The sequence below is a fragment of the Colobus angolensis genome, unplaced genomic scaffold (genome assembly GCF_000951035.1).
Source record: "Colobus angolensis palliatus isolate OR3802 unplaced genomic scaffold, Cang.pa_1.0 Scaffold379, whole genome shotgun sequence".
Taxonomy (NCBI): Eukaryota; Metazoa; Chordata; class Mammalia; order Primates; family Cercopithecidae; genus Colobus; species Colobus angolensis.
The window spans coordinates 315,712-330,783 of record NW_012117143.1 but is presented as its reverse complement, the minus strand read 5'-3'; the positions used below and the strand labels follow the sequence as shown (position 1 = coordinate 330,783).

At 40.5% G+C, this 15,072-nt stretch overlaps 1 protein-coding gene across 5 annotated transcripts in view; it reads left to right on the top strand.

Moving 5' to 3' along the window:
* FRMD3 (FERM domain containing 3) overlaps positions 1–15,072 on the top strand; it is a 300,134-nt gene that overhangs the window by 228,676 nt on the left and 56,386 nt on the right. For all 5 annotated transcript variants that reach the window (XM_011953956.1, XM_011953959.1, XM_011953955.1 and 2 more), the window contains 4 exons: positions 9,659–9,746; positions 11,375–11,463; positions 12,807–12,870; positions 13,730–13,818. In XM_011953956.1, the coding sequence (XP_011809346.1) occupies positions 9,659–9,746; positions 11,375–11,463; positions 12,807–12,870; positions 13,730–13,818 (330 nt within the window). The remainder of the gene's footprint in view (positions 1–9,658; positions 9,747–11,374; positions 11,464–12,806; positions 12,871–13,729; positions 13,819–15,072) is intronic.

The following is a 15,072-nucleotide window of genomic DNA, read 5'->3' as shown; positions in this document are numbered from 1 at the left end:
TAGTAGATAATGCCAAAGAGTTTTCCAGATTAGTTCTACCAAATTTCCACTAGAAGTATATGAGGGTTTCTTGTGCTGTACATTCTTACCAGTGCTTGCTTTTGTTAGTCTTTTTAATTGTAGCTACCAGATGGAGATGTTAGTGGTTTCTCGTAGTTTTAATTTGCATTTTCTAATAGCATAGAACGTAGCTGACTAGATATAGGAGTATGTGTCTCCTTCACAGAGAGGAACCAGGATAATAAGTAGACATATTTCAAACAGATAGTCTAGGAGAGATTTCTGGGATTCACCAGAGAGGAGATGGGAAACACTAGAAGTAACGAGAGGGTTCGAGGCAGCTTACCCAGCTGGGAACTGACTAATAGTCAGGAGAGGTTCCTGGGCATGGGGAAACAGTAAGAAAGAAACCTGCAGGGATCAGCTTTTATGATCTTGGCTATGGGAGAAACTCTTGACCCATTAGGGCCTTGGGCCTGACATGTGGAACTGCCTAAGGATTGCACAGAGACATTCCTCCAGAAAGAGAACCCACATGGGATCCCACAGGCATCTGAGCCTACAGTGGCCTCAGCTGGGAAACATTTTGAGAGCCTAGATACTGGAGAGCTACAGACATGGTTGCTGCTGCTGAGCTGCTGCAAGGAGGATAGAGAACAGGTGCTCCTACACACCCCTAGGAGGATCCCTACTGCCTTGTTGTGAGCTGCTGTTGAGACTGAGATGTTAGTGGACTGCACTCTCCACAGCTTCTTGTCCACACTGCTTGCCTGGGAGAGATCCCACCCTCTCTGTTCCCAGGCCCAAGGCACCATTTTGAGAGTCTAATGACGGACTGACATTTGACTTTGGACTGTTTGGGTTGATGTGGTTGCAGTTGCCACCTGGCCAAGGAGGGACAGGGAAGCCAGGCTCTCCTCTCATATATAGGACAATACCTACCGCCCTGCAGTGGGCTGCTGTGAGACTGAGATGTGAGTGGACCACACTCTCCACAGCTTCTTGTCCATACTTCCTGCCTGGGAAGGGCTCTGCTGTCCCTGATCATAAGTCTTAGGTGTCATGTAGAGAGTTTAACACTGGGCTGCACTCCACCGTAAGCCGAGTTCAAGTTGTCATGGCTGCAACCACTGTCCACTTGAGGAAGGACAAGGCTCTTTTGTGCATACCCAGGACAATACCCACTGCCCTGCTAGGGGCTGCTGTGAGATAAAGACTCAAGTGGACCGAAACTCAAGAGGATATAAAAATTCTAAATATATATGCTCCCCAAATCAGTGCACACCCATTCAAAAAACAAATATTACTAGACCTAAAGAGACAGACAGAAATACAATAATAGTGGGAAGGTCAACACCCCACTCACAGTACTAGACAGATCATCAAGACAGAATATTAACAAAGAAACATTGAACTGAAGTTGGACTTTAGACCATGTAGACTTAGACATTTACAGAACATTCTACCCAATAGCTACAGGAAATACATTCTTTTCATCAGTACATGGAAAAATCTCCAAGATAGACCATATAGTAGTCCACGGAAAATGTCTTAACAAGTTTTTAAAAAATTGAAATTGTATTAAATGTCTTCCCAGACCACAGCAGAATAAAGCTAGAAATCCATACCAGGAGGAATCCTTGAAACTATACAAATACATGGAAATTAAACAGCATACCCCTGAATGATCACTGGATCAATAAGGAAATTTGAGATAAATTTAAAAATTTTTTGAAATTAATGAAAATGAAAACACAATATAACAAAACCTGTGGAATACAGCAAAAGCATTGCTAAGAGGGAAATTTATAGCATTAAACGCCTACATCAAAAAAGTAGAAAGATCACTAACCTAACATCGTACCTGAAGTAACTAGAAAAACAAGAACAAACAAAACACACACTTAGCAGAAGAAAAGAAATAACAAAGATCAGAGCAGGACGAAATGGAGACAAAAAATTACAAAAGATCAACCAAACAAAGAGTTGGTTCTTTTGTTTTTGAAAAAAGATAAACAAAATTGATAAACCATTATCTAGACTAACCAAGAAAAGGAGAAGATCCAAATAACACAATCAGAAGTGAAAAAGGAGACATTACAACTGATACCACAGAAATACAAAAGATCATCAGGGACTGTTATGAACAGCTATATACTCACAAACCAGAAAAACTAGAGGAAATGAATAAATTTCAGCCTCACAAGATTGAACCAGGAAGAAATAAAACTTCTGAACTGGCCAACAATGAGCAGTGAGACTGAGTCAGTAATAAAAAAAAAATCTCTCAACAACAATAACAACAACAACAAAACAACATCCATCCAGGACCAGATGGATTCACAGCTGAATTCTAGAAAACATGCAAGGAAGAACTAATACCAATCTTCCTGAGACTGTTCTAAAAAATAGAAGATGAGAGACTTCTCCTTAACTCATTCTGCAAGGCCAGTATCACCCTGATACCCAAAACAGAGAAGGACACAACAAAAAAGAAAATTATAGATAAATATCCCTGATGAACATAAATGCAAAAATCTTCAACAAAATACTAGCAAATCAGATCCAACAACACATAAAAAGAAAATACACCATGATCAGGTGGGATTTATCCCAGGGATGCAATGATGGTTCAATATACATAAATCCATAAATATGATACATCACATACAGAATTAAGGACAAAAACCACATGATCACCTCAATAGATGAAGAAAAAGTGTTTGATAAACTTCAGCATCTCTTCATGAGAAAATCCTCAACAACCCAGACATAGAAGGAACATATCTTAATATAATCAAGGCAATATATGACAAACCCACAGCCAACATCATATTTAACAGGATAAAGTTCAAAGCATTCCCTCCAAGAACTGGAACAAGACAAAGATGGCCAATTTCATCACTCTTTTTCAACACAGTACTGGAAGTCCTTGCTAGAGCAATCAGGCTAGAGAAAGAAAAGACATCCAAGTTGGAAAAAAGGAAGCCAAATTATCCCTGTTTGGTGATGGTGTGGTTTCTATCTAGAAAACCCTAAAATCTCTACCAAAAGATTCCTACATTTGATAAATGAATTTAGTAAAGTTTCAGAATACAAAATATATATGCAGAAATTGGTAGCATTATTATACACTGTATTAGTCAATTTTCATGCTGCTGATAAAGACATATCCAAGACTGGGTAATTTACAAAAGAAAGAAGTTTATTGGACTTACAGTTCTACATTGCCTGGGAGGGCTCACAATTATGGTGGAAGGCAAGGAGGAGCAAGTCACATCTTACATGGATGGCAGCAGGCAAAGAGAGAGCTTGTGCAGAGAAACTCTCGTTTTTAAAACCATCAGATCTCGTGCAACCCATTCACTATCACGAGAACAGCAAGGGAAAGACCCACCCCCATGATTCAATCATCTCCCACTGGGTTGCTCCCACAACACATGGTCACTTGAGGTCAGGAGTTCAAGACCAGCATGACCAACATGGTGAAACCCCATCTCTACTAAAAGTACAAAAATTAGCTGGACCTGGTGGCACGTGCCTGTAATCCCAGCTACTCAGCAGGCTGAGGCAGGAGAATCCCTTGAACCTGGGAGGCGGAGGTTGGAGTGAGCCAAGATCATGCCACTGCACTCCAGCCTGGGTGACAGAGCAAGACTCCATCTAAATAAATAAATAAATAAATAGTCCTGGGAAATTTGATAATTTCATGCAGAAGAGTGAAACTGGACCCATGCATCTCTCCATAAACAAAAATTAAGATGGATTAAAGACCTAAACATAAGACTTTGAACTATAAAAATCCTAGAAGAAAACCTAGGAAAAACTCTTCTGGACATTGGCCAAATAATTTGTAACCAATTCCTCTAACTAAAATGTAACAAAACAAAAACAGGCAAATGGGACTTAATTAAACTAAAATGCAACAAAACAAAAATGGGCAAATGGGACATAATTAAACTAAAACGTTTCTGCACAGCAAAGGAAATAACAGAGTAAACAGACAACCTACAGAATGGGAAAAAATACTTGCAAACTATGGGTCCGACAAAGGGCTAATATCTGGAATTTACGTGGAACTCAAACAACTCAAGAAAAAACAACCCCCCTTAAAAAACAAGCAAAGAACATGAAAAGCCATTTTTCAAAAGAAGACATCCAAGTGGCCAAAAAATGCTCAGCATCGCTAAACATCAGAGAAATGCAAATTAAAACCACAGAGACCACCTTACACCAGTCAGAAAGGCTATTATTAAAAAGTCAAAAAACAACAGATGTTTTCAAGGATGCAGAGAAAAGAAAACACTTATAACATGTTGGTAGGTATGTAAATTAAAACAATTTTTGGGGGGAACAGTGTGGAGATTTCTCAAAGAACTAAAAATAGAACTACTGTTTGATCCAGCAATCTCACTATTTTCCCTTTGTGTATATGTATCTACCCAAAGGAAAAGAAATCATCATATCAAAAAGATACCAGCACTCATATGTTTATTACAGCACTATTCACAATGGCAAATATATGGAAACAGCTAAGTGTCCGTCAATGGAGAACTGGACAAAGAAAATGTGTGATATATATATGTATCTATATCTATCTATCTATATCTAGATATAGATATATATCTAGATATATATATAGAGATATATATATCTCACATATATTATTATATATACAATATTATTCCACATTATATATATATTCCATATAATATATAATAGTGTTCCACGCTATATATATTATATATGCACACACATTATATATAATATATATAGCATGGAATATTATTGATCCATAAAAAGAATGAAATCATGTCTTTTGCAGTAACATGGATAGAACCAGAGGCTATTATTCTTAATGAAATAACTCAGAAACTGAAAAGGCAAATACTGCGTGTTCTTGCTTGTAAGTAGGAACTAAACAGTGAATACACATGGGCATATAGAGGAGAATAATAGACATTGGAAACTACAAGATATGGGATGGTGGGAGGAGGTGAGGGTTGAAAAATTACGTATTGGGTACAATGTTCACTATTTGGGTGATGGTTGCACTAAAAGCCTAGCTTTTACCACTATGCAATATGTGCACATAGGAAATCACTTGTGCCTCCTAAATATGTAGAAAATAGACATTAAAAATTAAATAAAATAATTTACATTTTCTTGATCATAAGAAGCTAAGCACATTTTTATATAGTTATTGGTTACTTAGATGTCCTATTTGGTAAGTGCCTATTAAGTCTTTTGCCTATTGTGTGAGGTTGGGGGCGTGGTTACTGGTTTTGAAACACATTTTCTTGCTCTTTATTGATTTACAGGAGTTTTAAAAATATTCCTGATAGGTGTCCTTCTTTGGTTACGTGTTGCTGACAGCTTTTCCCATACTGTAGCTTGCCTTTTTCCGCCCTGGCTGGTATCTCCTGATGAACAGAGATCCTTGAGTTTAAGGGTTTGTCCTCAGGGGCTGTGTGGCACTGGTACCCTGCTGCCAGCTGGGATTGGCTGTGACTGGAAATTAGGTGCTCATCAGATTTAGGAAGGACAGGTAAGTGGTCAGAAAGAGACCACCTAGGCAAGGAACAATTATTCACTTTTCAAAGTGAACATCCAAATGATAACCTTCCACAATTATCTTGTTCCTATATTGAATAGGGTATGCTTTAAAAACAAACTTGAATTTTATGAATAGACAACATGTAGCTTTTAAAAAGGTGGTGACAGTTCAATGAATAGTGAGAATGGCTAGCTCTGTAGATCAGAGGAGTACTTATTAGTGGGTGGGAGAATGAGGGCCTTTCAAGTAAACTGGGAGGATCACCCCGGAGCAAAGCTGATTGCCCAAGGCTATGGGAGGCACAGGGCTGCTTTGGCTCTGGTCCTGGTTCACTTTGGTCTTGGTCTGGGTCATTAGGGCGAAGTTCTGCATTGAGGGCCAGAAGAGTGGGTTGTTGCTTAGTGACATGCTGGGTATTTTGACTGCTTTGTCCCTAGTTGGGAAGGTGAGATGAGTATACAAATGACTCTGTGTGTGTGTGTGTGTGTGTGTGTGTGTGTATGCATGAGAGAGAGAGCTCAATAATATGTGAATTCAATAATTTTTTATTTTTATTTTTATTTATTTATTTATTTTTAAGGCAGGATCTTTCTTGCTCTGCCACCCAGGCTGAAGGACAGTGGCATAATCATAGTGCACCACCATATCTGGCTAATTAAAAAAAAATTTTTAGAAGAGACCTTGCTACATTGCCAGGCTTGTTTTGAACTTCTGGGCTCAAGTGATCCTCCCACCTTAGCCTCCCAAAGTGTTGGGATAACAGGCATGAGCCACTGCACCCAGCCTGACTTCAATAATTTTCTGTATGGTTTATTTGTTGGTGGAAAGTAAGATATTACTTCAAAAACTTAAGAGAGAGATGGAAAGAGAAATGCCATATGGATTAAGAAAACCTTCCAGAAATCTCTTTTCCCATCGCTGTCAATATAGTTGTTAATTTGCCTGAGTCCATTGTTACTTTATCAAAAGGAAAAAAATTATAATGACTATGTCTTGAAAAGAAAAGAATCAAAGAAATGGCCAGAGATAGTAATTGTTGGATCGAAAGGGCCCACAAGTACTGACTGGGATGAATACATAAAGATACTCTCTATGTACATATATCACAGTGAAATTTCAGAACACTAAAATGAATAAGGAAATCTTGAAAAGCTTTAGACTTTATTTTTCTGAAGCACAAATTTGACTTAATCCCTCAGAAGTACTCTGTAGATGGCTTTACAAATGATCTTTTCTATTAAAAGAAAATGGTGGCTGAGTGAGGGGGCTCATGCCTGTAAACCCAGCACTCTGGGAGGCTGAGGCAGGTGGATTGCTTGAGGTCAGGACTTCAAGATCAGCCTGGCCAACATGGCGAAACCCCATCTCTGTGTTTGGCCTGGATCCCTTCTGTTTCCTGTCTTCCAGAGATATTGCATCTCTACTAAAAACAAAAATTAACCAGGAGTGGTGGTGGGCGTCTACTTGGGAGGCTGAGGCAGGAGAATCATTTGAACCCAGGAGGCAGAGGTTGCAGTGAACTGAGATCATGCCACTGCACTCCAACCTGGGCAACAGAGTGAGACTCTGTCTCGAAAAAAAAAAAGAGGAAAAAGAAAAACGTGGCCTATATGGCAATCTTCCCTTCCTTCACTGAGTCCTTATGGATAACAGGAAAAGCATTAGAAAAGGAATAGAAGAAAATATCATTGTTGGATCAGAAATCCTGCAATATCTCTGGAAGACAGGAAACAGAAGGGATCCAGGCCAAACACAGACAGAATAGCAGTGGTTCTGGGTGCTTCCAGGAATACACACAACAGCCAACACAGTGAGTGGGCAACTACATTTGAAGCAAGTGGACAACTTTGACCCCTCCCTCTGGTTGCTTTGTGCTGAGTCATGGGCAGCAGCAGGCTTAAGGGGAAGGTACCCTGTGTGTGTGCCTAGAACTAGAAGCTTTGGCCCCAAATCAAGTTACTGATACATGCTGCATTAGTCGTTCTTGCGTTGCTATAAAGAACTACCTGAGACTGGGCAATTAAGAGGTTTAATCGGCTCACAGTACCACAGGCTGAACAGGAAGCATGACTGAAGAGGCCTCAGGAAACTTACAAACATGGCGGAAGGCAAAGAGGAAGGAGGCACATCTTATGTGGCTGGAGCCTGAGGAAGAGAGAGCAGGGGGAGGTGCTACACACTTGTAAACAACCAGATGTTGTAAGGACTCACTATCCCAGGAACAGCAAGGGAGAAATCTGCCCCCATGGTCCAGTCACCTCCCACCAGGCCCCTTCTCCAACATTGGGGATTACAACTCGACATGAGATTTGGGTGGGGACACAAATCCAAATCATATCACATGCTCTTCCACATGGCACATCCCACTCTTCCCTCAACCTCTGGAGGCTGATACGTCAAATACATCAAATACATCAAATACCTCTGGAGGCTGATACGTCAAATACAGCAAATACACCAAATACCTCTGGAGGCTGATACATCAAATACATCAAATATTATAAAAAAATATAATAGCAAATTCCTGCTATTCCAACAGGAATCACCAAACACTTAAGGAAACATCAGCTCCATGAGTTAGAGACTCTGAGTCAGCATACAAAATGACCTTCACCAAGAAAGCAGCATTAATGCAGCCAACAAGATTGGACCTTAATAGAAATGAGTGGTACCCTCAGAGGGATAAGAGGAATTCATGATCATGAGCTGAGAACAGACTGCTGTTTCAAGATGCACATAGATATTACATTGGAAATAAAATATTTCATTGATATGTTTAAAAAAACAGCAATGAGAGAAGCAGCAGAATGTGCACAGCTGAAGAATAAATTAGCAGGCTGGATGTTTGAATTAAGAAATAATTCAGAGCATAGTACCAAAAGACAGAGATATAAAGAATGAAACAAAGATTAAAAGACATGGAAGGTAGACCTAGGAGTTTCAAGACCCATTTATTAGGGCCTCTTAAAGGAGATAAGAGAGAGAGTGGTAGAGAGAGAGAGTGGTGGAGGAAGTGGGGAAGGGAAGAAAAGAATGAAATAGTCAAAGAAAGATATGCATTGTTGGATTAAAAGGATCTACCCTGTGCTGCTCATGATGAATAAATAAAGATGCTCCCTAGACATACCACAGTGACTTCAGACATCAGTGTAACTCCAGTGCACTAAAGGTAAAGAGATTGTGAAGGGCTCTAGGAAGAAAGTAGATGGGATACTGTTTTGATTTAGAGGCATGATGAGTCTTTGCTATCTTGAGGGGGTAGGGGGGGCAATCCATCTCTGGAAAGGAAATTAAGTGCAGATAGATTTAATATTGTAATATAATTTTACATTTTGAAAATAAAATGAATTCCTGTTGTTTTCTTTAGCAAACTCTGCTTGGTTGCTAGAATTACATAATTATCTTTGGGGAGTGATTAAGATTCTATATAATACATGTGGGATATTAATATTAGTCAAAGTGGGGTCTTTGAAATGTTGCATAATCTTTATTTAGATGCTAGCCCTGAAAGGGCTTCAGGGTCATCTATATTTGTAGGCCTTTTTCTCCCTGAGGCCAAGACCTTGTTTACTACTTTGCAGGACAGTGCTAGGACTAGTGGTTGAGATTTCCTTTGAAATCCAGAGCTCTCTGTGGGATGGTTGACAATTCTTTTGGCCCTGATGGCTCTGTTTAGGCTTGTTGATGGGGTAACAGGATTGTGCATTTTGTTTTCCCTGAGCAAGAAGGCATGCCATTTATCCTAGATAATGTTTTTAATTATCAGAAAGAACAGATGATGAGTTTTGTTTCGTATTAAGATTGAATTTGCAAGGGCCTACTTATTGGTAACTTGATAACCTTGATTAACTGTACGGGTCACTGGAGTGCTCAGAGTGTGTATGGGTTTGTTATGGAACAGTTAGGTAGAGAACACAAGCTCGGGTTCCTTAGCAAAGGACTCCTTGTGGTGAGAAATAATGATCAGTCTTACTGATTACTATTGATGTAAGGGTTTTTCTCCTTATTTAGCTTAGACCGCCATACTTTACTGAATGAAGGGATTCCATGTTTCTATTCTTTTCCATTTTAACTTCCTTAACTTTTCTTGTGTGATTTTAGGGGGCAGAGCCCACCAGTTGCTGAATTTAACTTGCTCCTGAAAGCTCACACTTTGGAAACCTACGGGGTGGATCCTCACCCATGCAAGGTAGCTGCCCCTCACAGCAGGTCACCATATAATGGTTGTTTTGCAAAATAAAAAAGAGAGTTTATCTGTGCACAGGCCTGGCAGAGCCTTGTTAAATCTTTCCCACAGCCTGGCCCACGGTCCCTCATTGGAAGGGACAACAGTGGGCTGCTGTTACCTGTTTTGGCAGCTGATTTTCTCCGTCGGAGTCTTCCAATTGTTCATTGATTGCTATGTGGTAGCCACATTTTCCTAAATTAACATCCATGGGTTCACTCATCAAATAGATGGTTTGGCCCCTGAGGAGTTACAGGCTCCTGACACATTTACTTTCAAGGCCATTGCCAGCAAGAATGCAGTCTTTAAAAATGGGAAAGTGGAAGGAAAAAAAGAAAGATTTCAAGTTGCATTTTGGCGTTAGGAACACTCGTTTTTATTTTTTCCTTTACTCATATTTGATAGTGTTTCTCTCAAGGATGGAACACAGACTACTTACATCAGAATCCCCTGGGCCCTCCCTCAGAGCAACTAAATCAGAATTCTGGGGGTACAACTGGGGAATCTGCCTTTTTAATCAAGTTCCCAAGGAGATACTTATGGATACATTTTCCATAAATGTTTCACTGAAGCGATGTTCTTCTTTCCATATATTAGACTATGCATCAGCCAGACACTAGTCCTAATCCTAAACGAAGCATTTGATCAGTTAGGCTCTTAAAGATAAGTTCTGGAGTTTTAGTGGCATATTTCTTTACCCAGATTGGACTGCCTGATATTTGGTAAAGCGTTAGTCCTATAGGTCTCAGCTTGGGCTGCTCATTAGAAGCACCTGGAGAGCTTCATAAGCACCTGCTGGCCAGAACACATCCCACACCAATTATGTCAGGATCTGCCGGGGGTGGAGACCAGGCTCCCCAGGTGTTTGCAATGTGCAGCCAAGGCGGAGAGCCGGGGCTACTTGTCCATACTGGCATTTACATCCTCTTGTTCTGCCTACACAAATGTGTTGGAATATTTACCAGCAGCTCTTTCCTAGAATGGTATTAATCAGTTTATTCATTTTAGTGAATTGACTTTTATGCAGAAATTTGAACTCTATTTTATTTATTTCTTGGAGACTGACTTGATCTTTGTGTTGTTATTCCTTTGCCTTCACTGATCTATGAGATGCTTAGCTTTCCTGGTCTAGGCTGGAAGCACAGTAAGCTTTTCTGGAGATATTTTTATACTGAAATTTCCAGAAATCCTGTGAGAGATTGAATCAAAATTCGATGCTCAGGGCTTTGGTTTCATCACGTTAGAGTGCTAATGGCAACCAGGAACAGTTTGCTCACATTACAAAGCAGACTTAGAACACAGGCAGCCCCAGAAGACACTTGGAAGTAGACATAGGGATTTGGGACTAATTTATATTTTTCCAGGAGGTTCCTAGAGGGCAGAAGGTCCACTCTTCAAAGGGAAAAGCTACATGTTGCTGGGCTTCACCCACTCTTTGAACAGCTTGCTCTTAGAAGTTCCATCTCAGAAACTTAGTTTATTGCTATAATCATTGGAATTAGTCTCAACCTAGGGTGAGGATGAATGAGTATGTTGGTTATCATTTATTTTATTTTCCTCAAACTAAACAGATTTTTCTATCTTTTTCCCAGGATTCAACAGGCACAACAACATTTTTAGGATTCACAGCTGCAGGCTTTGTGGTATTCCAGGGAAATAAGAGAATCCATTTGATAAAATGGTGAGTGCCTCTTTGGAAAACTGACTTTCCATTTTTCTTCATCTTGATTCCTCTGTCCCCTCCTTGGCTTCTTGGGCAAGTATCAGGTAGAATGCCTGGTGTTCATTTCCTGGCCTTGGAGCTTCATCATAAAGTGATGTAACATCTAGGTTGCCTTTGGTGGGGACTTGGAAATGCCAATCTGAGGAGTCAACTTAGGAGGCGTGGGCTCAGGGGCTCTGCCTTCGAAGAGAAGGTATCCAGTGTTTCCTCACCAGTAGCTTCTACTGCTGTGGCCAAGGGGGGCACACAGATGGGTCAGGGCAGGGTAAAGGTTTGAGTTCCCATGAGCAACTCAGGATCCACTCTCCCCAACTCACTTCTTTCCACTCTCCTCCTCTGTTGAATCCTGGGTGCAAACTTACCCTTTTTTATCCAGTGTATCCTGAAGATGCTTTTGGCAAAAGGTAGCAGGAATGTCTACTCATGATGGCTTACAAATAAGAGGACTAATCAGCCCACAAAGCAAACGTGGAGCAGTTCCATGGTCTGTTAACTTAAATGCCTGTTAACTTAAATGCCGGGAAGGATTTAGGTCTCTCTTTTTTTTTTTTTCCTCTGCCATCCTTGGGCAGGCGCATTGGTCCTGAGGCTCCTGCTCCTGAGATGGGCATGCGTGCGACTGGCCTACACATCTCCCCATGACAACGCCCAGAGCCTGGAGGAGAGCAGCCCCTTCCATGTGTCTCCTTTTCAAACAAAGATAATTTTTCAGAAGCCCTGTAGGAGACTTCCTGTATATCTAATTGGACAGAATTGGGTCACATGTTTCTATTTAAACCAGTCTTTGCTGAAAAGAGTGGGAACTCCAATATATAAGAACACAGTTCTTTTGTAAACAGGGAAAACAGGAGTGAACATTTTGCAGTGCAGTGGATTTGCTTCTTGGAAATGGATGCAGAGGGAGGAGAAAGTCAGATACCGTGAATCTGCGTCATTTCATTAACTGAATCTGAAATCAGCACGTTCTTCCCACCTTGCTAAGTGGGCTGGGCAATTAATATTGTTCTGGTCACTAATGTTAATGAACACTAGAATTTCTTGGAAGAAAGATGCAGCCTGACTGTAAATAATAGAATAAATAATTCTAAGCTGTGTGCGGATCCTCTCTCGGGAAGAGAATTGCCGTATAATTTACTCAGGGCTTTTCGCTGCCCATTAGACCTTCACCAATGATAAGATAATATCTTGTTTCACTGCAGTCTGCCTGGCATTTTTGAGTCAGTCAGATTCCTATGGGAAACCCAGGTACCTTGGTTAGCTGCCACTTTTTTTCTTCTTACCCAGAGATTTTCTTTTCTTAGGCCAGATGTCTGCAAATTGAAGTTTGAAGGGAAGACATTTTATGTGATTGGCACCCAGAAGGAGGTCAGATACTGCTTTTTCTAACTGCCTGTTACTGTGTGTGCATGAGAGAGATTCAGAAATAAAATATGCCATTAGTATTGTAGTCAACAAAGACCATGACTTTGAAGTGTTTAATGACAATGAAAGCTTATGCTGAAAATATTTTAGAGGCAAACAAATGAGTACTGGGTTTGTACATTGAGCAATAAAGTCAGTGAGCAATGCTGATTGTACACCCCTGTGTACAAAACAGACTGGGATAGACTTTGGAAATAAAAGATGGGCTCTCTCCCTACCTCTTTTTGCCAAGATACAGACATATGAAACAAATAAAGAATAGTTACAAAGCTAAATATCAACAACTAGTGCTCATTAGAGTGTTATAAACAGAGCCTATTCATCCAGAGAGTCTTAAAACAAGGGAGTTACTAGATATAGGTTGTGGGTTCACCAGGGAATGCATTTGTGGGGAGACCATTAACAAAATATTAAGCCTCAGAGCTAGCTCTAGAAATTTGCAAGTTTTCTTGTCATTAGTTGTCAACCCAAGTACTAGTTAGGCAAATATGTTTTTAGGCTAATTCCAGTGTGACAGAGAGGTATATGATGCCTGGAGTGTTGAGAAGCATTGTGAGGCTGATTTTGATCAGAAGCAGGTCCTAAATACATTAGTGATATCTGCAAAGGGTGAGGGAGGGATAAATACCATGTTAACGACACTGTAAAGAACGCAGCAATATGTTAAGTTACCTCAAGTCTGTGTGATAGGAGACAGGATACAAAGAGGTAAACACCTGAAAAAATAACAAAAAAAAAAAACCCATGGAAAGTGTAAGTGGTGTTTTACATGCCTTTTCTTGTTTTGTTATTTTTTAATTAGAAAAAAGCCATGTTGGCATTCCATACTTCAACACCAGCTGCCTGCAAACATCTTTGGAAGTGTGGAGTGGAAAACCAGGCCTTTTATAAGTAAGTGGCTTTTATTCGCTTAATTATAGCTTTTAAAAGCACCCATGGAATTCTTTATATTTTGCAAATGGCTGCATATTTATTTCTTTTAATACAGTTTTAAAAATTATATGTAAGTAAATTAAAATTTTGTGCATTGTTCAGGGTGACTCTCAGGGATTGTTGGCTTGTTGGCCTGACCAAGTCCTGAGCTCGATGTTGGATGCTTCTTATGGAATGGCTGTGGGCCACTGTGTGTGTGCGTGTGTGTGTCTGTGTGTGTGTGTGCATTTCAAATAGCTGTTTCCACAAAATGTGTCATAGGATCAATTTTTGGTTGCCCTCCTCCCCCCACCCCCACAAAGCAGACCTTGAGATAGAGTTTGGTGCAAGTAGCTTATTTGGGATGTAATCAATGGACATACCAGTAGGGGAGTGGCGGGAGGGGGGTGAGATGGGGAAGCAACATAAGATGCATTATTGAGCAGGTCACTACCGTGGACAACTGGGCTCAGATCTTCTTAGGAACTCTGGGACATGGTGTAATATGCCTCACAGTTCTCCTGCCGATGGGCAAAAAGGTAGGGTTGTTTATCTACAAATTCCCCATGTATTTTGGTTGAAGGCTGCTTTGGGGGCCAGAATTAATACTCTCTGATATTTCTGGCTTCCTCTGAGTATGGGTTGGACGTGCTTTCACAACCAGAAACAGAGACCTCTGGCAGAGAGTCACCTGTGTTCATAGTAAGAAGGCTTCAGTGTATTGAAAACAGAGCCGAAGGTTTATGGGTGGAATGCTGTCAGAGCCTAGGATCATAGAAAGTAGGTGCTGGACAAGACTTCAGAAACCATCTGTAAAGCTCTTGGGTTTCAAAAGAAGTTCAAACTGAGGTCTGTCCATGGAGTTACACCTTCTCCTCTGAGAGACACTTGCTGACTGGAAAGGCAGTGGTAGTAGATGCAACTAAGAACCTAGTCCAGCCCTGCTCAGGCCATCAGCACTGTACACCCCTGGACCTCATCCAGGGGTCTCCCTGGATGACTGGGAGACTGGGAGACTTTGATCAGTCTACCTGCCCCTTACAGTGAGATTCTGTCTTACTGATTAGGGTCATCTCCCTGAAAATGCTATCTCTGGGCTTTGGCTGATGAGAACCATCAGGAGAATGATGGCTTGGATAATGATTTTGAAACAAGTTTCAGCCACAGAATACTTTTCCTTAATCTGAAGTGTAGGAAAAGCCCAGCATGTAAAGGAGATGAAAAGAGAAGTTG